Source organism: Geotrypetes seraphini, chromosome 13 (assembly GCF_902459505.1).
Source record: "Geotrypetes seraphini chromosome 13, aGeoSer1.1, whole genome shotgun sequence".
Taxonomy (NCBI): domain Eukaryota; kingdom Metazoa; phylum Chordata; class Amphibia; order Gymnophiona; family Dermophiidae; genus Geotrypetes; species Geotrypetes seraphini.
Genome location: NC_047096.1, coordinates 61960158 through 61987896, shown reverse-complemented (window position 1 = coordinate 61987896; position 27739 = coordinate 61960158). Strand labels below are relative to the sequence as shown.

Below are 27739 nucleotides of genomic sequence, written 5' to 3'. Positions count from 1 at the left end.
CACCATCTTGGCTACACCACTAATTTTCTCTCTTTTAAACTACTTTAGTTTATTTATATTCCACCTAACTACCTAGATCAGGGGTGTCAAAGTCCCTCCTTAAGGGCCGCAATCCAGTCGGGTTTTCAGGATTTCCCCAATGAATATGTATGAGATCTATTAGCATACAATGAAAGCAGTGCATGCAAATAGATATCATGCATATTCAGTGGGGAAATCCTGAAACCCGACTGAATTGCGGCCCCTGAGGAGGGACTTTGACACCCCTTACCTAGATGGATACAAAAAAAAAAAAAAAAAAAAATCCAATTCATAATACATTTCACATAAAATATCAATACAAAATATAAACAAAAGAAACACGCATTCCAATAAACCTGAAACCAAAACTGCTTAAAACGTTTTTTTTTTAAACTTTTTAATTTATAAAGATATGCAATATGCATTCCAAGACAAAATTTCTTGTTAAAGAAAAATACGATAGATAAGAAATACAAAAAAAATCTATAAAAGATAAGAACCAGTAGCAAGGATAATAATCACTCTTAGGTTTGTTGTTCAGTCCATAAAAAGAAACCAAAGGCAAGGAGAATACAAGGAAATTAACAATTTAAAAGAAATAAATTTGATAGATTTATCTTTCTTTAAGTATGAAGTAGATCTAGAAACTCCCAGAGGAGGATGGGAGACAATGGAGATGATTTAGAATCCAAAAAATTCTTCAACTGGTCTGGATAAAAAAAAAAAAAGGTATTTCACAAAATAACATTTAATAACACAATTACAGGGATAATTCAACAAGAACAAAGCTCCCAACTGCTGACCATGCAGTCTCAAGACCAAAAACTGTTGACGTGGTTTCTGTGTCGTGCAACATCAGGAAAAATCTGACCTTACAACCAAGAAACGAATCACGGTGGTGAAAGGAAAGTCTTAGGCCCCAATCGGGAACCAATACAAAGGAAAGAATCAGAGTTGCTGGATTAATTTCAGACTGTTCTGATTCAATAACTTCAGTTAAATTCAATAAATCTTATGAGACATCCATGTTAGTTGCAGTTACAACTGACTGAAAAGGATCTTTCTTTACAAAAGGTGGAACAAAATAGATTTTAGATACTGGAGGTTAAGAATTTTCAAAATCTCACCAAGATATATCTTAAAAAGGTGGTTTAGTTAATATTCTTAGAAAATGTATACATCGTAATGTCTTGCATCTTGAGATATTATCCAGATTTTCAACCTTATGATGCAAGGCTATATTATCTTTCATTAAAAAAATGATGTCTATCATTCATGTCAGACTTTAAAAAGTTTTAACGTTTTGATCATGTGTTACTATCTTTAGTTTCAATAGAGAAACCAGAGTTGAGCAGAATATCACTGAGAAACTGCTAAAGGTTTATGGGACAAAGATGATTCCATGCCCACCATGGCGTCCCACTAGGATTGCAGAGTAATATCCACTGGTCTGACAAAATGCAGACCTCCTTAAGACTGCAGCTGGGTAATGCTCTTCTCCAAGACATCTGCTATTGCCATTTCTTCTCTAGAATTCTCACCTCCAGGTTTCTGGGTCTCCTGTACAATGGAAACCCATGTCAATGGCTCATCGGGCCAAAATTACTCTACCGAGGAACTCCCAACATCCCAAACTGGACCCTGGAGGAACTCCTGGCCTAGGCCTTTCAATGCCAGCATCAGGGGTGGACTTCATATGTTCAGACTCAGCGTGATGTCAGCCTCGAGAGGCGGGAGACGTTCCTTTCTTGGCACTCCCACCGCAGAATGCTAGATTTCAAATAGGACTGGAAAGAACAGAAAAAAAAAGAAAAAGGAGGTGTTATCTCAGTTGGAGTATGAACAGCTAATCCCAAAAACTTTTATTAAATGGCAGAGGGCTGCCCTAAATTACACAAAGCAGGATTCGAGCTGTAATTAAACCAGCAGAGTATTCCAAAGCAAATGTTTATTATTTAAGTTTATTATTAAAAATTTGAAACGCTAATCAAAATTTCTAAGCGTTTTACAGTAAAGATTAAAAATGGGTTCACTTAAACTATTAATAACATAACTTTACTTACATGAAACAATAGGTTAGTGGGGAGAAATACAATCACCGGGCCCGGACGGAATCCACCCTAGGGTATTGAAAGAACTAAAGGAGGAAACAGCGGAACTACTACAGCAGGTTTATAATCTATCCCTGAAAACAGGCGTGATTCCGGAGGATTGGAAGATAGCCAATGTTACGCCCATCTTCAAAAAGGGACCGAGAGGTGACCCAGGGAACTACAGACCGGTAAGTCTGACCTCAGTTCCGGGGAAAATGGTGGGAGCACTGATAAAAGATAACATCAAGGAGCATCTGGAGAGGCATAAACTTATGATAACAAGCCAACATGGCTTCTGCAAGGGAAGATCGTGCCTGACTAACTTCTTGCACTTCTTCGAAGGAATTAACAAATGGATGGACAAAGGGGGACCCCATAGACATTGTATACTTAGACTTCCAAAAAGCCTTTGACAAGGTACCCCATGAATGCCTACTTTGGAAACTGAAGAACCATGGGGTGGAAGGAGACGTACACAGATGGATCAGAAATTAGTTGGTGGGCAGGAAGAAGGGTAGGAGTGAAGGGCCACTACTCGGACTGGAGGAGGGTCACGAGTGGTGTTCCGCAGGGGTCGGTGCTTGGACCGCTGCTATTCAATGTATTTATAAATGATCTAGAAATGGGGATGAAGCGCGAAGTAATAAAATTTTCAGATGACACCAAGCTATTTAATGGGGCTAGGACTAAAGAGGACTGTGAAGATTTACAAAGGGACCTGAACAAACTAGGGGAGTGGGCGACGAGATGGCAGATGAAGTTCAATGTAGCAACTAAGCTAATAAAGGGCATGGAGAACTTGGAATATGAGGAACGACTTAAGAGACTGGGATTGTTCTCCCTTGAGAAGAGGAGACTGCGAGGGGATATGATCGAGACTTTCAAAATACTGAAAGGATTTGACCAAATAGAGCAGGATAAAAACTATTTACAATGTCCAATGTGACACAGACAAGAGGACATGGACTAATGCTAAGGGGGGATAAGTTCAGGACAAATATCAGGAAGTTCTGCTTCATGCAACAAGTAGTAGAAACCTGGAATGCTCTCCCAGAAGAGGTAATTGCGGAATCCACCGTTCTAGGGTTTAAGGGTGTTAGATGTACATCTCCTTATGAGTGGCTTAAGGTGACATAGGTAAGGGTAAGCTTGATGCACATCTCTTATGAGAAGCTTAGAGTGATATGGGGACTAATACTATTCCAGGGTACACCTGGCGGGGCCTCCGTGTGTGCGGATCACCGGACTTGATGGACCTAGGGTCTGCTCCAGAGATGGCACTTCTTATGTTCTTAGAGAAATGTAAAGTCTTACACGTAGGAAACAGAAACCCGAGGAACAGCTACACAATAGGAGGGCTGTTATTGAGTGAGAGTACCAAGAAAGGGACTTGGGGATAATAGTGGACATGACAATGAAGCCGGCGGAACAATGTGCAGCGGCCGCTAAGAAAGCAAATAGAATGCTGGGAATAATCAAGAAGGGTATTACAAGCAGAATGAAAGAAGTTATCCTGCTGTTGTATCGGGTGATGGTGCGCCCCCCTCTGGAGTACTGCATCCAATATTGGTCGCCGTACCTAAAGAAGGATATGGCGATACTCTAGAGGGTTCAGAAGAGAGCGACACGTTAGATAAAAGGTATGGAAAACCTTTCATATGTTGAAAGATTAGAGAGACTGGGGCTATTTTCTCTAGAGAAGCGGAGACTTAGAGGGGATATGATAGAGACTTACAAGATCACAAAGGGCATAGAGAAAGTGGAGAGGGACAGATTCTTCAAACTTTTGACAACTAAAAGAACGAGAGGGCATTCTGAAAAATTAAAAGAACCAATTCTAGGAAGTTCTTCTTCACCCAACAGGTGGTGGACACCTGGAATGCGCTTCCAGAGGGCGTGATAGGACAGGGTACGGTATTGGAGTTCAAGAAGAGATTGGACAATTTTCTGAAGGAAAAGGGGATAGAAGGGTATAGATAGAGGGTTACTATACAGGTCCTGGACCTGATAGGCCGCCGCATGAGCGGACTGCTGGGCATGATGGACCTCTGATCTGACCCAGCAGAGGCACGGCTTATGTTTTTATGAAAGAAAGAGAGAACAATTAAGGATAATAAAATAGGGAAAGGGAGAAATCAATTTTAGTATAGAAAATAAGCTTAGAAAGTCCCTTAGATCAATTAACAGTCGTATGTATCTTTAAATAAGTAGCCTTTAAGGCCACCCTTCAATTTATCTAAATTCTGTTCGGACTTAAATATAATGGTAAGGAATTCCATATTGTTAGAGCAGTCGTTGCGAAAGAAGAAGCCCTACAGGTACTAATGATTTTTAGGGATGGTGTTAAAAAGAAAAAAGCACCGGCTCTGATATTCTCTATAATGGCCTATATAAGTTGTAGTATTACTTGAGAAACTGACTTTTCCAATCTCAGTCCCTATCTCTGGAACTTTCTTCCCACTCATGTACAAATAGAAATATCCTACTATAAATTTTAAAAAGCTATCAAAAGTCAGTGAACCATATGGAACCTATGTACGTATTCTTTCCTTCTAGTCCATTGTCTTCCTCCTTACCCATCCTTTTGTTCACTCTTCACCCATCAATCCATTCCCCTCTCTATTTTTTTTTTTCTCCCACCTCATTTTTTTCCCCTTTTTTTATGTCACCATACAATTATTTTAGACAGTTTTGGAAACTGTTTTGCTATGCCATGGCTTTAAAACAATGTATCAGAAACTGTGTGCCGTGGCACAATAGTGTGCCGTGGAAAGATTCCAGGTGTGCCACAAAAGACAATCATTGGCGCCTCTCCTCCTCTCTGTCCCCCCCGGTGATAAGAGGGATTTCAAAAACCCAACAGTTTGTCTGGATTTTGGAAGGCCCCCAAGCTCAGGGCTATGTCTAAAGCACCTCTGAGCATGTGTGGATGTCGACAAGATGACATCACGCACATGCATGTGACATCACTGGTCAACATCCGCCCATGCTCAGAGGTCCTGTAAACGCAGCCCCAAGTTTAGGGTGCCACAGCAGAAAAAGTTTGCTAGACACTGCTTTAAAAGCAGTAAATCAATTCTGTATAAATAATAAGAGTTTACTTTTATTTATTTTTAGTATTTATATACTATACCAATTATGCCTAAGTACTCAAGCATTTTTCCCTATCTGTCCTGGTGGAATACACTCTACCTAATGTACCTGGGGCAACAGGGGATAAAGTGACTTGCCCAGGGTCACAAGGAGTAGTGTGGGATTTGAACCCACAACCTCAGGGTGCTGAGGCTGTAGCCCTAACCACTGTGCCACACACTTCACACTTACTATAGAACTCTTGTGCCTTAAAGGCACTGACCTAGCTATATTTTCCTGTTTTATGTGCGTGTATGCATGTGTGTAGCTGTACCTTATAAACTAAACAATTTACTAGAGGCTTGAACTTTAATGGATAAGGCTCGTTTTGCCAGATATAAATGATTTGTTGTTTGAACTGGGATTTAAATAGAAAATCTGTTGACCTTTGGCTGTGTTTTGCTTATTGTACAAATAGTAGCATACCATAAAATGCTGTGCATTTGTCAACAATTTAAAAAAAATTGTTAAATAATGATAACAGTTTATATACCGCAGGACCGTGAAGTTCTATGCGGTTTACAATGATTAAGAAGTTACAGACTGAATAGTACTAACAGAGTTAAGATTTAGTGGTCAGTTATTGTGGGGAAAGATTGTTCAGTGCAGCTGCCTTAGTACTTTAGGAACAAATATGTTTTTAGGTGTCTCCTAAATTCCCCATAAGTATTCGCAAGCATGAGTAATTGTTTCAGATCTTTACCCCATAATGCTGCCTGATAAGAGAAGAGATGTTGATGATGTCTTTTAAATTTACATCCTTTAACCAGTGGAGAAACAAAATTCAAGTTTGAGCTTCTCTTAAGTCGATTGGTTGACAAAGAGAAAAGGTCAGTTATATATCTGGGGGCTAGGCCAAAAAGTACCTTAAAGCAGAAACATCCAAATTTAAACTTCACACGTGCCTCCATCGGCAGCCAATGCAGGAGTCGGTAGGAAGGAGTTACATGGTCGAACTTCTTCAAACCCAAAATCATCCTAATCGCCACATTCTGCACCAGTTGTAATTGTTGCAAGTTCTTCTGGGAAATTGCTAGATAGGCTATATTACAATAGTCAAGGGATTGTACCAGAATTCTGAATGATGAAGCATCAAAATATGCTCAAATGGACCGAAGCTTCCAGAGAGTAAAAAAACCCTTTCTGACCAGAGTGTCCACCTGGTCTACTCATAAAAAGGCTTAGAACTTTCATTTAGATGCAACAAATAAATACACAATTCAGGTCTTGAAACATACAAGTTTATAAATAATTGAAAATAAAGCACAGTTACTTACCGTAACAGGTGTTATCCAGGGACAGCAGGCATATATTCTCACATGTGGGTGACGTCATCTACGGAGCCCCAGCGCGGACAGCTTTTCAAGCAAACTTGCTAGAAGTTTCAAGTTTGCACACTGCACCACGCATGTGCTAGCCTTCTTGCCACGAGAGGGCGCATCCCCACCTCGTGGTCCTCAGTTCCATATCATAGCAAAGAAAGCCATCCCCGGGGAGGTGGGCGGGTTGTGAGAATATATGCCTGCTGTCCCTGGATAACACCTGTTACGGTAAGTAACTGTGCTTTATCCCAGGACAAGCAGGCATGATATTCTCACATGTGGGTGACCTCCAAGCCAACCAAAAAAGGGCAGGTGGGAGGATGGCAAATTATGAAAACAGGTTACGTAACACCGACTGGCCAAACCGGCCGTCGCTTCTGGACAAAGTATCCAGACAGTAGTGGGAGGTGAACGTATGAACCGAAGACCAAGTGGCAGCTTTACAAATGTCCTCCATAGGTGTAGATCGGAGGAAAGCCACAGAAGCTGCCATCGCCCGGACTTTATGACCCGTAACGCGACCCGCAAGCGGGAGACCAGCCTGAGCGTAGCAAAAAGAAATGCAAGCAGCTAACCAGTTGGACAAGGTGCGCTTTGAAACCGGGTGTCCCAAACGATTAGGATCAAAGGACAAAAATAATTGAGGAACCTTCCGAAAAGACTTGGAGCGTTGGAGATAAAAGGCCAACGCCCTCTTACAATCAAGGGTATGAAGCGCCGCCTCACCAGGATGAGAATGGGGCTTCGGAAAAAACACCGGAAGGACAATAGACTGATTGAGGTGGAAATCAGACACAACTTTAGGTAAAAATTTGGGATGGGTGCGGAGAACCACCTTATCATGATGAAAGACCGTGAAAGGAGGATCCGCAACCAAGGACTGTAACTCACTGATTCGACGAGCAGATGTGAGTGCAATCAAAAAGACTACTTTCCAAGTAAGAAACTTAAGATGCGACTTGTCGATGGGTTCAAAGGGAGGCTTCATAAGCTGAGCCAAGACCACATTAAGATCCCACACCACCGGAGGAGGTTTCAGAGGAGGATGGATATTCACTAGCCCCTTCATGAAACGTGTCACCAGAGGATGAAGAGAGAGAGAACGACCCTCAAGATGCCGATGGAATGCTGCAATGGCACTGAGATGCACCCGAATGGAAGTCGTTTTCAGGCCAGACTCAGACAAATGCAAAAGATATTCCAGAAGCGAAGCCACAGGCACCGAATCTGGTTGCAGACTATTCAAAGAACACCAGGATGAAAACCTGGTCCATTTCTGAGTATAGCAAAGCCGAGTCGAGACCTTACGCGAGGCCTCCAAAACGTCCCTCACGGCCCGAGACACCGGAACCGAAGTCAGAGGGAGAGAAACCAAGCAGTCAGATGTAAAGACTGAAGATTGGGATGCAACAGCGAACCCCGACTCTGAGACAGCAGAGAGGGAAACACCGGTAGAAGCAGAGGTTCCCTGGTACTGAGTTGAAGAAGTAGGGAGAACCAGGGCTGCCTTGGCCACCGAGGTGCAATGAGGATCATGGAGGCTCCGGCCGATCTGAGATGAACCAGCGTTCTCAAAATCAGAGGGAACGGTGGGAACGCATAAAGGAACCTCCCCTCCCAATCGAGGAGGAAGGCATCCGCTTCGAGACGATCCGGAGAGTAGATCCGAGAGCAATAGAGGGGTAACTTGCGAGTCTCCGGAGAGGCAAACAGATCCACTTGAGGAGTTCCCCAGCGGTCGAAAACCTCGCGAAGTACTCGGGAGTTCAGAGACCATTCGTGCGGCTGGAGAAGACGACTGAGTTTGTCTGCCAGCTGGTTCTGCTCTCCCTGAATGTAGACCGCCCGCAGGAAGATATTCTGGGAAATTGCCCAGTCCCAAAGACGGAGAGCCTCCTGGCATAGAGGCCAAGAGCCCGTACCCCCCTGCTTGTTGACATAGTACATCGCTACCTGATTGTCCGTCCGCACGAGTACTACCTGGTCGTGCAGCAGGTGGACAAAAGCTCGCGCAGCCAGAAAAATGGCGCGAAGCTCCAGCACATTGATGTGGCACCGACGGTCCTCGGCCGACCACAGAGCCTGCGTCCTCAGACCGTCCAGGTGCGCTCCCCACACGTACTCGGAAGAGTCCGTCGTCAAGACCTTGGTGTGAGGAGGAACGCGAAACAGCAAACCCCCTGACAAATTGGAAGAGTCGGTCCACCAACGGAGCGATCGACGTAAACAAGGAGTTACTGATATCCGGGAAGACACCGGATCGCGATCCTGGCGCCACTGCGACGCCAGAGTCCATTGCGCGATTCTCAGGTGCAAGCGAGCGAACGGCGTGACGTGAACCGTCGACGCCATGTGACCCAGCAAAACCATCATGTGCTGGGCCGACACCTGCGATTGCCCTCGACAATGACGACTCCACCGAAGCAGAGTCTCCCGCCGGGGCGGGGGGAGAAAAGCGCGAAGGCGAACCGTGTCCAGCACGGCTCCAATGAACTGGAGAGACTGCGCCGGACGCAATTGAGACTTGGGGAAGTTGACTTCGAACCCCAGGTCCTGTAAAAGACTGATAGTCTGTCGGGTCGCTAAGATAACCCCCTCCCTGGACGGGGCTTTGATCAGCCAATCGTCCAGATAGGGAAAGACCTGTAGACCCCGCGAGCGCAGGGCCGCCGCCACCACCACCATACACTTGGTGAATACCCGAGGGGAAGATGCCAGCCCGAAGGGAAGAACCCGATACTGCAGGTGCAAATCCCCGACCTGAAACCGCAAGAACCTGCGGCAAGCGGGATGCACCGGAACATGGGTGTAAGCTTCCTTCAAGTCCAGGGAGCACATCCAATCCCCCTCCTCCAAAAGAGGATAGAGAACCGGGAGCGATAACATACGGAACTTCTCTCGGACCAGGAACTTGTTGAGCTTCCGGAGGTCCAAAATGGGGCGCAAGTCCCCGGTCTTTTTTGGGACCAAAAAGTAACGGGAGTAAAACCCCAGGCCCATCTGATCGCGAGGTACCACCTCGACCGCCCTGAGGCTCAACAAGGCCCTGGCTTCCTCCAGGAGAAGGGCCAGCTGGTTCCGATTGGGAGGGCAAGCCCCGGGGGGCAAGTCCGGAGGCGGACAGGAGAAGTTCAGCGAATAGCCGTCTGAGATTATCCCGAGCACCCAGGCGTCCGACGTGATCACCGACCAGGCCCCGGCAAAGGCCGTCAGCCGACCCCCGATGGGGAGGGGGTGGCTCGATATTGCGGTGGGGGCCCGCCCCCAACCGCCTATCCCGTCAAAAGGACGGCGCGGCCTTGGCGGCCCCCTGCGCGGCAGGTTTAGAGGGTCCGCCTCTACTCTGCTGGGGCTGTCTTCGAGGGGGGGGTCTGGAGAAGGCCGGTGTGGACTTCTGAGGATATCTCCTCGGAGGCTGCCTGAAGGGGCGCTGAGCAGGCGCCTTAGGCTTCGGCTTCACCAGAGAGGCCAAGGAGCGTTCCTGTTTGGAAAGTCGCTCCGTCGCCGCATCCAAATTGTCATCAAACAATTCCACGCCAACGCAAGGCAAATTAGCCAGGCGTTCCTGCAAATTGGCCTCCATTTCGAGGGTACGGAGCCACGCCAGCCGGCGCATGGCCACTGCACAGGCGGACACCCTCGAGGCGAGTTCAAATGCATCATAAACCGCGTGGAATAAATAGAGGCGCAGCTGGGTCAGGTTGGAACTAAAGGTGGCGAACCGGTCCCTATGCGACTCAGGCATCACCTCCCGAAAGGAGGGGAGATCCTTCACCATCGTACGGAGGAAGGAAGAGTACGAGAAGGCGTAGTTCAGGACCCTGGTCGCCATCAGAGAGTTCGCATAGAGACGGCGCCCAAATTTGTCAAGGGTCCGGCCCTCCCTACTAGGCGGGACCGTCGCCGAGACCCGGGAAGGCTGAGATTTCTTGACCGCCGATTCCACCAGGAGCGAAGTATGGGAGAGTTGGCCCTTCTCAAACCCTTTGATGGGAAGGGTGCGATACTTAGACTCCATTTTGGCGGGGACCACAGCGACCGTCAATGGAGCCTCAAGATTCCTCAGAAAGGTCTGACAGAGGACCTTGTTAATTGGAAGGCGCGGCGACTCCCTGGGGGGGGCAGGGAGATCCTGCTCCTCCAAAAACTCCTTGGTGTAAGTGGACCCTTCCGACAAGTCAACACCCAAAGCCGCAGCCATATCCTGCACAAACCTCGTAAAGGACGAGGGTTTAGCAGGAGGAGAGGGAGACCGAGACTTTCCGGCAGAGCCGAAGGGAGAGGCCTGGTTGGAGTATCTGGGCTCCCTACCCGACCCCGACCCCAAAGAGGCACAGTCCTGCGACCTCGACGGAGTCGGAGACCGGGTGCGCCTGGAGGAACCCCTCGGGGATCCCCCCGGGGTCCGAGGCACCGAGGTCCGCCCCTTCGGCCCGGGCGAGGAAGCCCGAGAGCTCTCCCTGGCCGGAGACCGGAACAAAATGGGGTTATCAACCCGCAAATCCCGAACTTGCAAGGCACCGCCCCTGGCCGGTGACGAGCGACCACGCCGCCGAGGCGAGGTCCGAGACCTCTTAGCCTTCCTCGGCTTGCGCCTCGCTCGAGACCTGCCCGAGGGGGACGAACCCCTCGAGGACCCCGAGGACGAGGACGAAAGTCTTCGTACTCGGCGCCCCTTGTCCTTCGGGCGCACACTACGCTCCGGCGGATCTCGCGAAGCCGGGTCCGAGGGAACCACCGAGGTCGAGGCCGTGGGCGCCCCGGGAGCCGAGGCCCCGGTACCCGAGACCGAGGTCGCCAACTGCGGGGCCACCGGGGCCGAAGCCTCCGAGGCCGAAGCTGCCGAGGCCGAAGCCTGGTGCAGCTGGTCAATGGCCCCGGTGAGCTCCGAGGCGATTAACGCCCGGAGCAATTCCTGGAACACGGGGATTGACATCCCCTGCGGCAAGACCTGCCGCTGCTCCTCAGAGGGCGACCTCGGTCTCGAGTATTCCCTCGGGGCAGCGGACGATGGCAACTTGGGCTTCACTGAGGCGGGCCCACCCGCCGACGAGCCCGAGGATGGCTTCTTAGATGGAGCTGAGGAGGGAAGCGGAGACTTACCCGAGGCCTTGGAAGAGGGCAGCTGCTTTGAAGGCACCGAGGCCCGAGGCGAAGCCGACGGTCCCGAAGCTGAGGCCGAGGCCGATGTCGAGGCCGAGGTCAAGGCCGGGGCCGAAGCCGAGGCCGAACTCGAGGCCTTCCCCGGCGGGGACTCCACAGAGAAAAGTTCCGCCATGCGGGCCTTTCGGCGTTTAAGTGCCCGCTTCTGAAAGGTGGCACACTTATCGCAGGATGCCGTCGGGTGTTGGGGCCCCAAACACCGCAAACAGCACCTGTGCGGGTCAGTAATCGAAAGGAGTCTCTCACAGCGCCCGCACTTTTTAAAGCCCGTTACGGGCCGGGACATGGGCCCACAAGCGAGCCGGGAACAAGCGAGGTTCCTCGGCCACGGCTACCGGGAGCCCCCGGTAGTAACGAATACGAAGATGTTTTTTTTTTTTTTTTTTTGAAAAAGAAAGAAACAAAGCAAAAAGAGCGAAAAAACGCAGCGACCGTGCGAAAAAACCCCACACAGCCGCGGCGACAGAAGGCAAAATTAGCACAATTTCTCCACAGGGCTTCTGGCTCCGCGGATGAAAAAGAACTGAGGACCACGAGGTGGGGATGCGCCCTCTCGTGGCAAGAAGGCTAGCACATGCGTGGTGCAGTGTGCAAACTTGAAACTTCTAGCAAGTTTGCTTGAAAAGCTGTCCGCGCTGGGGCTCCGTAGATGACGTCACCCACATGTGAGAATATCATGCCTGCTTGTCCTGGGATAAGAGAACTTTGCATAGATCTATGATACTAAAAATTGTTTCATTCACCATCATTATCTGAATTCAGTGGTTCTCAACCAGTGTGTCGGGACCCAAGAGATGGGTGCTGTGTCACAAAAATTTTGGTATAGATAGCAAGCCTGTATTTTCTTTACAACCATCGCAACCTGCAAGATGAGAAGACCAGCAATCTTGAGAGCTGGTCCCTAGTTCTGCTTCCCTGGTACCATGAATAATTGTTGCTACCTGTCTGAACTGAACATCTTCAGGTCTGGTGTTTGCTATATAGTATCTGGCAGTGGAGAGAGTTTGTGCTGCTGTTACTGAGGTGACGCTTGAATTTGAATACAGTAAAACCTTGGATTGTGAGTAGCTTGCAGTGTGAGTGTTTTGCAAGACAAGCAAAATTTTTTATTAAATTTTAACTTGATAAACGAGCGATGTCTTGCAATACTACTACGTATACGCGTGGCACATCTTCACAACTGAGCCTAAGACTCTGTGAGGTCTTCCAATACAAGTACGCACTGTATACGAGCATCACAATTGAGCTGATGGCTCTTCTCTCTCTGGCACTGCGAGGTCTTGCGATACAATTACATACTACAGTACAGTATTTTCTATTAAAGTTTTTGGGTTGAGGAACGAATCGTCTGAGTTTCCATTATTTCTTATGGGGAAATTCGCTTTGCTATACGAGTGCTTTGGATTACAAGAATGTTTCCGGAACGAATTATGCTCGCAAACCAAGGTTTTACCGTAAACAGTATATTTTTTTTGTTGTATGACAAGTGAGAAATCAGGGACAGCTTTTGATATGGGATCGGCAAATTCATTCTAAACTTACAATTAAACAATATTTAGGTATGCTTTGTCAGCTGTAAATTTTTGTGTTTGGTGTGTCACATACATGAACATTCTCGACTACTACTATTTATTATTTTTAAAGCATTAACAGACGCATGCAGTGCTGTACATTAAACACTGGCGGGAGCATCACAACAGAAGAAATGTTGAACTGATGATCTGAACTGAACTTTCTAAAGCCTGATTCATGCACCTCTAATTGTTATTATAATTTAACATCCTAACAACTATACATTTTAAAGAAAATCATGGTGGTGGTAGCCACAGAGTTATGATTTGTATTTTTGTTTTTTTAACATGAGCATTTAACTAGTAGTAGAATAGTCTATGGTTTGGTGGAGCTGGGATCATCTGGAGTTACATAACTTTTGTTGCATATAGGTGACCCATGTCTGGAGAAGGAATGTCTGGGTAAGTTCTAATATCATTTTGCCATGACACTTGAACATAAGAAGAGCCTTACTTAGTCAGACCAATGGTCCATCAAGCCCAATAGCCTGTTCTCATGGTGGCCAATCTAGGTCCCTAGTACCTAGCCAAAACCCAAAGAGTAGAAACATTCCATGCTACCGATCCAGGACACTACAAATTTATGGGAAGTCACTCTGTAAAGTCCAATAGAATGACCAAGTATAATTCATATCCTCTCCTAATCGAACTCTGTTCAGAGACATGAAGGCAGTGTACCACCGCCTCACCACTCAATCATTGCAGTGTTCAATATGGGTCAGAACTACTACTGATAGTTATTGTTTGTGCTTGTGCTTATTCTCTCAAAAGCTTTAAGAATATATTTCAAGTTTAAGAGACTTAGCTTGAACCAGAGATATTTACAAGCCAAGTCTCTTAAACTTGAAATATATTATTTCGCGATATGGGATGCATAACCCACTTGTCCAGGAATAGAGTGGGATTGTACAAGAAATCCACATTATTGCAAGTTTCATGGCCATAATTCAAGCCCAAGAAAACGAAGTGGGGTCCAGCCTCACTTTTTGTTTAGTATCTATTATTGTTCCAGTGATTGTAAGCTCTGATAGTTTGTACCTCGAGAAGCTCATCCTGCCCTCCACCCCCTCCCAAAACTTCTGTCTGCCCCTGACTCTTCCAGACTTTCCCGATTCTACAACATATGGAATCTACTCGGGGCAAACTCTGGATGCTCACTCCTATTGTATCCTGATTCCCTGATCTCCTAACCTAAAAGATCTAATCAGAATCCTAAATTGGGCTTTTTTTTTTTTTTTTTACAAGCTCAGGGTCCCTGGTGCATCCATTGATAAGAGCCTTCACATTCCTTGATTAAATTTGTACAATAGAAACCAATAGTGTTAAATAGCAGCTTTAGTACGAATGCCAATCAACATCTGGTCTCAAAAATGTCCTTTGTTATTGTTCACAAAAAAAATAAAATTAATAAAAATCTACAAGTTCCTGCTAAACTGGAACATACGCAGGTAGGGCTAGTCTTAGGGCATTGGCCTTTGACCTAGGGGCCGCTGCGTGAGCAGACTGCAGGGCACGATGGACCACTGGTCTGACCCAGCAGTGGCAAATCTTATGTTTTATGATCTTAAAGTGGCCAAACGGGTTGAAAAGGTGACGGCGAAAGCTAGAAGGATGCTAGGTTGAATAGGGAGAGGTATGGCCAGTAGGAAAAAGGAGGTATTGATGTCCCTATATAAGACTTTGGTGAGACCTCATTTAGAATATTGTGTACAATTCTGGAGGCCGCACCTTCAAAAAGATATAAAAAGGATGGAATTGGTCCAGAGGAAAGCTACTAAAATGGTACTTGGTCTTCGTCATAAGGCATATGGGGAGAGAATTAAAGATCTCAATCTGTATACTTTGGAAGAAAGATGGGAGAGGGGAAATATGATAGAGACGTTTAAATACCTACATAATATAAATGTGCATGAGTCAAGTTTCTTTCATTTGAAATGAGAGGGCATAGGCTGAAGTTAAGAGGTGGTAGGCTCCGGAGTGGTCTAAGGAAATACTTTTTTTTACAGAAGGGGTGGTAGATGCAAGGGACAGTCTTCCAGAAGAGATGGTGGAGACAGAGACTGTGTCTGAATTCAAGAGGGCCTGGGATAGGCATGTGAGAAAATGGTTACTGTGGATGGGCAGACTAGATGGACCATTTGGCCTTTATCTGCCGTCATGTTTCTAGATTACAATTATTAGACAATCTTTGCATTACTTCTTGTCAGAAACACTCTCAGATTCAGAATCCTCAACAATAACCTGATCACACATCCTCAGCTGCTGAAAACTCTTTTGAGCTTGTTGACCCCAAATCTGAATCAGCAGTCTGTCCAGAAATGACTGCTCTTGCTAGAAGCATTCTTTCATAAAGTAACTTTGAAACTTATCTTTTCTCTTGCTTCTCAAGTTGGACAAGGCTCAGTAGTAATTCCACTAAATTCAGTATAAAATATTCACTACATATTAATATTGACAACACACACTTATAATGAAATGAGAAAATTCTCAGTTAAATAGGAGGAAAAAGCCTCAGATGACTTCAAGCTTAAAATAATTATAGAATGTGGTTCCAATCACTGGCATAAAAAACCTTCTCAGTTGAGTCATAGTGTAACTTATCCATATTATGCTCTCATTTCATCAACCAGTTGTTCAAAGACCAAATACCTGTCATCACTGGCACCTCTTTTAGAAAGTCTCTCTCAGTCAACGAGTTTACATAAGCAGAAAGTACCAACTTACAATGCCTAAAAAAAAAAAAAAAAAAAAAATATGATAAAGAATTTAAATACACACCAATATATTACTGGGCAGAAACAATTTAACAGGTATATTGGAGGGGGGGGGGGGTTCCCCCAAGCTTCAAAACAATGGTAGTATTACAATGTTATATTATACAGATGAAATTAATAATCAAATCTTTCAGTTGCAATATTTAGTTTAGTCACAAGATGTCAGTCTTGGGCAAATAATGCAACAAGATTAGCAACAAAAGAAGGAAAGAATAATAACAATAACTTTTTTTGTATACCGCCATACCCGGAAGAGTTCTAGGTGGTTCACATCAATTAAACAGAGTTACAAGCGGTTCTATACCAGGAATTGATCAAAGTTGCGAACAACGAAGTAGAATTGGGGGGGTGGGGGGTAGTTCAGTGGGGGGAGAGGTGTAGGTTAATAAAGAAGGGGCGTTAAGGGTCCTGATCTTGGAAGAGGTGGGTTTTGAGTAGTTTTCTAAAGCCGAGGTAGTTGGGGGCCTTGAGGATCATTTGGGCTAGCCATGGGTTTAGCTTGGCGGCTTGGAAGGCGAAGGTTTTGTCAAGGGATTTTTTTGAGTGGCATAGTTTTAGGGTGGGGAAGGCGAAAAGTTGAGTTCTGCGGAAGTTTTTTGATGCAGTGATTCAGGGTGAAGTGAGGGGTGATGTAGCTTGGGGATAAACACCAAATACTGTTTTGTAACAAAAGCAGGCGAATTTGAATAGGATTCTGGATTCTAGTGGTAGCCAGTGGAGTTTGTGGTAGAATGGGATGATGTGTTCCCATTTTTTCAGGCCGAATATGAGGCGAACAGCGGTGTTCTGAATCATTCTGAGTCTCCTGATGGTTTTCTTTGTGGAGCTCAAGTAAATGATATTGCAGTAGTCTAGTATGCTGAGGATGGAGTTAACATAAGAATAGCCTTACTGCAGTGTCTCTCAAACTGTGTGCCCTGAAGAGATTCTGGGTGTGCCACGAGATTCCAAAATTTTATTTATAAGTATATACTAAAATAGATGACATACGCAAAAGTCTGTCAATGTTATGTGCGTCTGTGTGCGTAAGGATACAACCACTTAGACAAGCATCATTCTTTGACATGATCTTAACATGCCGGATGTTGATTGGGGTATTCCTATTGCGGGTCTTCTAGAAGTAGGGAGATCCTGGGTTCTCTACAAGGAGAACTGTTCCAGTAGTTGGTAATGGAACCCACGCGAGATAGGGTCATACTTAAGGTGACTATATGTCCCGTTTTGAACGGGACCGTCCCATTTTTAGATCCCCTGTCCCATTTTCCCCACAAACAGCTTCAGGATGCCGAAATGTTCCATTTTCAGGGACAGCGTCCCGAAGCTGTGCGCGGGGACAACGGGCTAGGTGATCACTTCCCCTCCCTTCCTGCCACGCCAAAGTCAACCTCCTTCCCTCCCTCAAGCGCCAATTCACCCCCCCCCCGGTCCGCCACCGCTGCTTGTCAGCTTCCCTCTCTCCCTCCAGTGCCGACGCTAGCAACCTGTAAGCACAAGCACCTGAGACACGATGCAAAACGCAGGGGCACACCAGCTACTGGCTAAAACACCACCCCCTTTCGTACTAAGGGGCAGGGCAGGGGCCCAGACCTGCGCAGTGGCTGTTGGCAGCAGCATAGAGAGCGAGCGCTGACGTCGCGTGGTTTCCCCGCGTTCTTTGTGGGGGAGGGGACAAGGCTTAGTTTGGCTAGAGGAGGAGGAAGTAGTGGGATTGCCATCGGCTCGTGCTGGTTTTGCAGTAGGGAAATTAGAAACTAGGCGGGCTGATGTATTTTCATGTGAAATTTTTTAAAAAAGATGTAAAACAGGAGCAAAATAATTAGGCTAAGTTTGATGGAGGTGCCCTGATGCAAGGTGAAGATGGGCATAGGCCGATGCCAGCATGCAGTTGGGGCTGGCGTGGTTAGTGGCTCAGGGTTGGGGAGGATTGCAGGAGTTAAGGCTGTGCTGGGTAAAGCAGAAGCAAAGATTAGGTCCTGAGAGCAGGACCAGCTTTTCTTTTTTTAACTTTATTTAAGGCAACTTGAGACAAGGTACAAGCAAAAACATCAATCCACTTTACAGACACCAGAAAATACTAAAAACCGAACCATACATCATGAAAGGGGAGATTCCCAAAAACAAGCAGCCCCAGCCTAAAGCAAACCCAAGTTTTTACATTTTTCCACCCATTCCCCCCCTCCCCCCACCTAGCAAAGCTGTAGACGAAACATTGTAGAGAGACCTAAACAAAAGGAATTGACCCCAAAATATCCACAAAGAAGAAAATCCAGAGAAAAACAAAAAAACTCTGTGGAGTGACGATGTTCCTAAATGGACTTTATTTGAAAGTGTCAAAGTTCCAAAGGTACACTGAAATCATCCACATAAAATAATTCCATCCACATAAAAATAAATCATCCACATAAGAGCCTTAAAGGACCTAGTCCGCTAGGGATACAGGACCCAACACGGTCCGCGTTTCGACAAAAAGTCTTCTACAGGGGTCCCTGGGGGTCCTATAAAGTTGAGTACGTGGGAAACAATTCTATGGTGAGCAGGAAGTGAGACACTGCTTGCATTTGCAATGCTTGTATATCAAATTAAAATTTAATAAAATGTTTTGCTTGTCTTGCAAAACACTTGCAAACAAAGGTTTTACTGTATTTTGTTTCCACAGTAGCCAATCCAGTCACAACTCACATTGGCTCTTAGGAACCTTAGCCATGGTTGCTTTGCATTAATTTTTTTCGTATTCACCTTTTTAGCTCGATCACTTTTTTATTTTTTTAAAACTTCTTTATTCATTTTTAAAACTACAATTGTGCACAAAAAATGATATAGTTACATAGAAGAATAATTTTATAGCACAATACAGTTTTAAAGATAATAAGAAAACGTATTTTCCCCCAACCAGTTAATCAACAAAATCTTAAATATATATAAACAATTACATTTTTATTCCGCCATTACCTTGCGGTTCAAGGCGGATTACATAAGAGGTTATCTGGACATTTCCAGAAGTGTTACAGAGTTCAAAATGCTTTTAATCAATCCCATATCATATCCCCTCCCCAGGATGTGTATATTTCCTTATCAATATAAAAATAATCAATCCTTACAATATTTGGTTAATGGTTCCCAAACATCCATAAATTTTTTATAATAACCCTTCTGAATGGCAATGTACCTTTCCATTTTAAAGACATAACATAGGGATTCCAAGCAGAATGAATAATTTAATCTATCCCAATTTCTCCAATTCTTTAAGATTAGCTGCATGGCAACCCCCGTCATTATAATCAAAAGTTTGTTATTTTTACTGAAATTTGACTTTTTGCTCTCATAAGTGTTCCACATAAGATGGTATCATATGTTAAAGCCACTGGATTTTCTAATAAATTATTAACTTGATCCCATATAGATCTCCAAAATTCCATTATCAAAGGACAATAAAATAATAAATGATCCAGTGTCCCTACTTGAAGATGACAATGCCAGCATCTATTAGATTTAATATCATCTACTTTATGTAAATGAACTGGGGTCCAAAAAAACTCTATGCAACAAAAAACCTCATTGTTTGTCTCAGATGCAGACAATGTACATTTCATCCTCCAAGACCAAATTCGTGGCCATTGAGACACATTAATTTGATACTTTATCTCAATGCTCCAAATGTCACGTAGACCAGTTTTTGTTTTTTTATTCAAGAATCCAGATACTAATTTGTCCCTGGAAATCTACCTGAAAACATAATAACGGCAGGATATACTGACTAACAAGATTTTTCCATTCAGGAAATCCCATCTGAATGGCCTAAGAACATAAGAAGTTGCCTCCACTGGGTCAGACCGCCCATCAGGCCTATGACCTGTGAAGTGGTCCCGGACTATTCCTATAACCTACCTCTACTTATATCTGTACCCCTCAATCCCCTTATCCTTTAGGAACCTATCTAAACTTTCCTTGAACCTCTGTAGCGTGCTCTGGCCTATCACAACCTCCGGAAGCGTGTTCCATGTGTCCACCACCCTCTGGGTAAAAAAGAACTTCCTAGCGTTTGTTCTAAACCTGTCCCCTTTCAATTTCTCCGAGTGCCCCCTTGTACTTGTGGTTCCCCACAGTCTGAAGAATCTGTCCCTGTCTACCTTCTCTATGCCCTTCAGGATTTTGAAGGTTTCTATCATGTCTCCTCTAAGTCTCCGCTTTTCCAGGGAGAATAGCCCCAGTATTTCCAACCTGTCAGCGTATGAAAAGTTTTCCATACCTTTTATCAGTTTAGTCGCTCTTCTCTGAACTCCCTCAAGTACTGCCATGTCCTTCTTGAGGTACGGCGACCAGTACTGGACACAGTACTCCAGATGTGGGCACACCATTGCACGATACAAGGCATGATGACTTCCTTCGTCCTGGTCGTGATACCCTTTTTAATGATACCCAACATTCTGTTCGCTTTCTTTGAGGCTGTCGCACACTGTGCTGATGCTTCAACTGCAACCATCTATAAGTTTGACATTTATTTAGACCAAATTTGTGTTGCAATTGTGAAAACTTAAGCAGCTTACCATCAACAATAACATCATCCAAAGTGCGTATACCTGCCATCATCCAATATTTCCAAATGACTTTAAATCCTCCAATTTGAATCTTGGAGTTTAGCCAAATAGTCTTGACAAGTGGATTTATGAATTGAAATAGGAGCTAAATTATCTACAAATTTTAAAGTTTTCTAAGTATCTAATAAGATTCTATTGTCCTTATATAATCTAGGCATCTTAATACTCAGTACATGATCTTTACGTATTCTAATGCACGCTGTATGGGATCTTCTGGTGTGATATTTTTTATTTATTCAATTTTCTATACTGTTCTCCCAGGGGAGCTCAGAATGGTTTACATGCATTTATTCAGGTACTCAAGCAGTTTTCCCTCTCTGTCCCGGTGGGCTCACAATCTATCTAATGTACCTGGGGCAATGGGGGGATTAAGTGACTTGCCCAGGGTCACAAGGAGCAGCGTGGGTTTGAACCCACAACCTCAGGGTGCTGAGGTCGGAGCTTTAACCGCTGCGCCACTCTCCCCCTTATGATATGATATGGCTAAGCTGACTCTCCTCGCTGTCAGCCCTTGCAGTTTCTTCAAAGGCCTTGGCTTCAGCCTCGATAGCAGCTGCTTCTTTCTCGTACTGTAACATTTTAAGGGTTATATCTAGCTCTGCCTTTTTTCATGCTATAGTGGCTTCTTCAACTTCTCTGCATGCAGTGACCTCAGCCTCTTCTGCTGCCCTGCATATATTTGCTTCAACCTCTTTTTTCCATTGTTCCTCCTCTAGTCTCATAAGAACATAAGCAATGCCTCCGCTGGGTCAGACCTGAGGTCCATCGTGCCCAGCAGTCCGCTCACGCGGCGGCCCAACAGGTCCAGGACCTGTGCAGTAATCCTCTATCTATACCCCTCTATCCCTTTTTCCAGCAGGAAATTGTCCAATCCTTTCTTGAACCCCAGTGCCGTACTTTGCCCTATTACGCCCTCTGGAAGCACATTCCAGGTGTCTACCACACGTTGGGTAAAGAAGAACCTCCTAGCATTCATTTTGAATCTGTCCCCTTTCAACTTTTCCGAATGCCCTCTTGTTCTTTTATTTTTCAAAAGTTTGAAGAATCTGTCCCTCTAGAGGTCTGAACGGGGATCGCGGGAATCCCCCCTAACCCGCTGGACTCCCACGGGGACCCCCCTCTGGCCAACAGGACTCCACAGGGACCCCCCTCTAGCCAACGGGACTCCCACGGGGATGGAAGGCTTTGGAAGCAGGGTTCGTACATATAATATAATGGACACATCAGCTTAGTAAAAGAGGGGGTTTATAAGTTAATTACGGTACCTGAACAGAAAACCAAAAAAGGGTTCCACCAAAGAGATTCCACAAGGAAAATAGCAGCGCAAACATAAAAGAAACTGTGGAGTTGATGATCCTTTCAGAAGTAATTGCTGCTTTTTATGGGGATGGGCGGGAATGGAGGTAATTCCTTGCGGGGTTGGGTGGGGACGGAGAGGATCCTGGCGGAAACGGGTGGGGACAGAGAGAATCCTGGCGGGGGCGGGTGAGATTTCTGTCCCCGTGCAACTCTCTAGTCCCTCTCCACTCTCTCTATGCCCTTCATGATCTTGTAAGTTTCTCTAACATATCCCCTCTAAGTCTCCTCTTCTCCAGGGAAGAGTCCCAGTTTCTCCAATCTCTCAGCATATGAAAAGTTTTCCATACCTTTTATCAGATGTGTCGCTCTCCTCTGAACCCTCTCGAGTAATGCCATATCCTTCTTAAGGTACGACGATCAATATTGGACGTAATACTCCAGATGCGGACACACCATCGCCCGATACAACGGCAGAATAACTTCTTTCGTTCTGGTAGTAATACCCTTCTTGATTATACCTAGCATTCTATTTGCTCTCTTAGCGGCTGCTGCGTACTGTGCCGTCGGCTTCATTGTCATGTCCACCATTACCCCCAAGTCCCTTTTTTGGGTATTCTCTTTCTCTATAGCTGCTTCTTGTAGGCTAAAGAGAATGTTTGCTTGTACAGCTGCTGATCTGGCTTTATCTCGGACTGCTGCTGAACTGGCTGCTGACTGTCCTGAGTGTTCTGTTTTCTGGATGTTTGGTGGTTCTGCCTGCGTATTGGGATTCAGTGTCTTTGACTGGGGCCTCTGTTGGTTGCTCTGTCCCTTTAAGAGCATCTTTCACTCTGGCCTGGCGACCTAGCCCATGGCCCGCAGACTGGGCCATACTATCTCGAGTACACTTTCAAGCCAAATAAGCATAAAACTCTGTTATCCTTTCATATTTCTGATAAGCACCATCTGTTTGACTGACTGGGGCCTTCCCACTTATCCGCTGTGTTACTCTGGCCTTCTTAATTTCATGAGGAATATTTGCACTTCTAGCTCATAGTTTTCCTGAGTCTTTTCAGTCAAAATGAGTACCTTATTTCTGTGCTAGCAACCTCTTCACTGGCAAGGTGGGTGTCCGCTAGGTTTGTATCTGTTTTGGGGCCATAATGTTGGAATAATGACCCCCCCTTTTTTTTTTTTTCCTTCGAACTGGCACAGACTCTATGGTAACCACTGGATACAATTAGATACTTTTAGAGCCCTGCTGCCTAGATTTTGCCTTAAGAATTATTAATGCAGGTTTAGCTATAGTAATTTATAGTCGATTTAAAAAAAAAAAAATCTATAAACTTTTTCTTTTCAGCAGTTAAAAGGCAGCTTTAACACAGTTGAAATACAAGCAATAACTTCCTTATTTCACACAATATAGATTAATTTTAGTTGCTTCTTTATTTAATGAGTGAACTCACTCTGAAGATTGTCAACAGTTAACTTCTGATTTTTACTGAGAGGCTGATTTTCCTCCACCGACCTCTGCTTCAGTGCTTAGCTATGCCAGTCTTGGCATCAATTAAACATTGCCTATTACAGGTTTTCACTATGTTGACACCAGGTTTTCACTGTGCTGGTAATAGCTTTGGTGAGCAATCTTTACCATAGTCTTCACTGAAACATCCTCAGGTTTTTTACTGAAAAGCAAAGACTCCTCAAGTGCCAAGCAAGGATAAATTCATTTGAATTAAGTTGGAACTTCTCTGAGGCTCCCCTTCAGTTAACCCTTACTTCTGTAACCTTAGTGTTATCAGCCAGACTCTAGTTTTTTGAACAACTTTCTTTAATAACTTGAAGTAAAGAATAAACACTCAATTTGATGATTTCAAGGCAATCCAACTTTATGTATAAAATCCTCTCACTCTACCAGCACATTTTTTCAAAGGGATGCTGAGAATGTGTCCACACACCTTATGGGGAATAACACTGTGCTCCAGACTTAGATATTGAACCTAAGCTATATTAGGCTAGAGTGACAACCTAGTGAGAGGACAATGTTAGACCCAAATTTTCATGCAGCCATGCGGTCTTACAAAATGGATACTGTTCTCTCCCGGAAGCTAAAGAAGGGTGAGCTTAAGCTCCCTGGTTGCAGCCTGGCTCTCTGGGAGAAGCAAAGCTCTCTGGGGATTTGAGTCCACAAAGCATAGATTTTCAGGAGTTCGACAAGGTCCCGCATGAACGTCTACTTTGAAAAATTGTGAGCCATGGAATCAAGGGTGATATACTCATGTGGATTAAAAACTGGTTGGCGGATAGGAAATAGAGAGTGGAGATAAATAGACAATACTCGGTATGGAAAAGCGTCACGAGTGGAATGCCGCAGGGTTTGGTGCTCGGGCCTGTGCTCTTCAGCAACATATTTATAAATGAACTAGAAATTGGCACAATGAGTGAGGTGATTAAATTTGCGGATGATACTAAGTTATTCAGAGTAGTGAGGACACAGGATTGCGAAGACCTACAATGAGACATAAACGCACTCGAGGAATGGGCTGCAAAATGGCAAATGAGGTTCAACGTGGATAATGCAAGGTGATGCATATCGGTAACAAAAATCATATGCACGAATACAGGATGTCCGGTGCTATACTAGGAGAGGGCCCCCAGGAAAGAGACTTGTAGACAAGTCAATGAAACTGTCCGTGCAATGTGCGATGGCGGCGAAAAAGGCAAACAGAATGCTATGAATGATTAAGAAGGGGATCACAAACAGATCTGAAAAGGTTATCATGCTGTTGTACCGGGCCATGGTACGCCCCCACCTGGAATACTACATCCAACACTGGTCGCCATATATGAAAAAGGGTCCAGAGACGAGCGGCAAAAATGGTTAAGGGACTGGAGGAGTTGCCGTACAATGAGAGGCTAGAGAAACTGGGCCTCTTCTCCCTTGAAAAGAGGAGACTGAGAGGGGACATGATCAAAACATTCAAGATACTGAAGAGAATTGACTTAGAGATATTGTTCACCCTCTCCGAGGTGAAGAGAACTAGAGGGCACTTGCTAAAGTTAAAATGGAATAGATTCTGTACTAACATAAGGAAGTTCTTCTTCACCCAGAGAGTGGTAAAAATCTGGAACGCTCTTCCAGAGGCTGTTATAGGGGAAAGCACCCTTCAGGGATTCAAGAAAAGATTGGAACAGAACATACGCATGTAAGGCTAGACTCAAATAGGACACTGGTCTTTGACCTAAAGGCTGCCGTGTGAGCGAACTGCTGGGCACGATAGACCACGAGTCTGACCCAGCTGCGGCAAATCTTATGTTCTTATGACTCCCTCTCCAAGGTTCTGAGTTTAACTCTACCATCATGGTCATTCCTAAAATAAGCAGCATAAAATCTGTTTAACTACTTGGGACCTGTGTCGACAACTGTTGGAAACAGGATAGTGGGCTTGATGGACCTTTGGTCTGTCCCAGTATGGCAATTGGTACGTTCTCAACAGGATGTCCACAATTTATGGAAGATTTGCACACAAGTGGAGGTAGTGAATGCAAATTATCTCAGTGGATCTTCACTGAGGATACCCTGAAGCCTAACTAGTTTGAGACCCCCTTGCTCCTAGCGCAGGGTAACGTTTGTCTTGCAGGTGCAACTCAGTCAGGGGTGTCCAATGTCAGTCCTCGAGGGCCGCAATCCAGTCGGGTTTTCAGGATTTCGCCAATGAATATGCATGAGATCTATTAGCATACAATGAAAGCAGTGCATGCAAATAGACCTCATGCATATTCATTGGGGAAATCCTGAAAACCCGACTGGACTGCGGCCCTCGAGGACCGACATTGGACACCCCTGTTTATGTGGCCGTCAGGACTGCTTGTTTTGTTGCCAGCTGTCTGCCCTGGACATGCCCAACGCTGGCGCCAACCCTGGGCCGGTGTATCCGTGAAGCAGGTAGGGCAGCTGTAACCAGGAAGCCGCCGAGAAAGGTTTGGGTGAATGGGAGGAGATCTGCACTCCGATGGCTCTTGCAAAACAGCTTGATGGGAAGTGATGACACCAGACGTAGCTCCTTTAATAACTTCCTTATTGTGGACAACGCAGCAGCCCGGGGAGAAGACGAGCAGACGCGGCGGCAGGAGGACGCGGTGCCCGCCACCTCCGGGGCGAAACGGCAAGATACCTCCCCCAGCCCGGGGCATCGGTGCCAGGAGGGCACCTCCTCGACCCTCAGCGGGCCATGGCGGGCAGAGGCGGCTTCCCTTTGCCCCCTCAGGGCAGCCCCCTGCTGCCCGCCCTCGGCTCCCCGGGGACTGTGCTGGGCGGAGGAGCGCTGCGGGGGCCCCTGGCTCCGAGCCCGAGCGGAGGCGGCGGCTACAGGGCCATGGCGGGCCCGGCCGCTGCCCCCTACCAGGTAAGGAGAGGCGAGACAACCGGGGCTTCGTTGGTGAGTTTTTGTTGTTTTTTTTTTACCTGAGCCTCGACAACCGACGGACGAGCCGTTAAGGCCGTTATTGTCGTTGCTTTTCGTCAAGGCTTTACCTCGTTTTCCCGCGGCGCGTTTTACGCGAAACCGGTTTGGCTGGTGGGGGGAGGGGGCGGGGCGGCCGTTACAAGTGACAGTTGGAAAAGACAAAAACAACAAAACTGCAACCGTTCATCCGTTTCAAAAGGGGAGGGGGAGTTGGGAGTCATCCCTTCGTTTTAAGTAGGGCAAGTCCCCCCGCCCTCAACCGTCTGGGCACGTGCCCTCCACCCCCGCCAAACTTAGGCCCCGTCGCATTGGCCGTTTTGAGCGCTCTTTACTTTTCCAACTGTCACTTCTTTTAGCAGCTGTTCTCCTTATCCAGCCTGCAAATATAATACAGAATGCAATTCCCTCCTTCTGGTGATCAGGATCCAGGTGCAAGGTGGCTCTGGCCCAAGGAATTGGCAATTTCACCTCCCCTTTTATTAAGCCACTAAAAAGGAGGGAGGGTAATTGTGTGGATTTGGATCTACCCTAGGTGCAAAGCAGTTGGCTCATATTTCAGTGTGTTAATGCTTATTAAATACTCTATTCCTAAACATACAATCGTCTTTGCCCTGCTATTACTCAGAATTTGTTCTAGGTGTTTTCTCTTTCTTTCTTTTTTTTTTTAATGCAGTTGACATCAAGGCAGCTTGTTTGAGGTCAATAAATCCCCTGTATGGCAGTGCTTGACAACCTTGTGGCTGTGACCCCTCTGATGGCAAACCAAATGAAAAGCAGGGAAGGGGTAAAACGCGGATCTAAAACCGCACGTTCTTAAAAATCTGAGGTCCGTGTCCATGCCACTTGTAATTAGTTTCTGGCTCTGACAGACCTCGATGACAATTTAGCGCCGACAGATCCGTCTCAGCATAGGGAGGGAAAAGTATTAGGATCCGTCGGCGCTAAAATGTCATCGAGGTCTGTCAGAGCCGCGGACTTCAGATTTTTAAATTTACTGGGGGCTGCAGGAAACCGGTTTAAAGGATTCGTTTTAGAGCCGCTCCAGCACTAGTCTCTGGCTCTGACAGACCTCGATGACATTTTAGCGCTGACGGATCCTAATACTTTTCCTTCCCTATGCTGAGACGGATCCGTCAGCGCTAAATTATCATCGAGGTCTGTCAGAGCCAGAAACTAACTACAAGTGGCATGGACCTCAGATTTTTAAGGACGTGCGGTTTTAGATCCGCAAAGTCCGTCAGGTCCGCGTTTTACCCCTTCTCTGAAAAGTATGAGACAACCACCCAGGTGCAGAATAAAGCGTCTACTTAGAGCTCACCCAGGT

The 27739-nt window shown here is 45.7% G+C and overlaps 1 protein-coding gene and 1 long non-coding RNA gene across 4 annotated transcripts in view; one reads left to right on the top strand and one right to left on the bottom strand.

The window, feature by feature from the left end:
- SMARCD2 (SWI/SNF related, matrix associated, actin dependent regulator of chromatin, subfamily d, member 2) overlaps positions 1-27739 on the top strand; it is a 154780-nt gene that overhangs the window by 35168 nt on the left and 91873 nt on the right. The window contains exon 1 of one of the 3 annotated variants that reach the window (XM_033917371.1): positions 25763-25895. The exons of 1 other annotated variant lie outside the window; for it this stretch is intronic. In XM_033917371.1, the coding sequence (XP_033773262.1) occupies positions 25800-25895 (96 nt within the window). In that variant the 5' untranslated portion in view covers positions 25763-25799. Of the gene's footprint in view, positions 1-25762; positions 25896-25957; positions 26356-27739 lie in introns of those variants that run through there. One more of the 3 variants, XM_033917369.1, reaches the window with a different exon arrangement.
- LOC117347051 lies at positions 412-26633 on the bottom strand. The gene is made up of 3 exons (XR_004536710.1): positions 26415-26633; positions 15952-16031; positions 412-1808 (listed from the first exon to the last, which is right to left on the bottom strand). It is a non-coding gene; the product is annotated as an uncharacterized LOC117347051 (long non-coding RNA).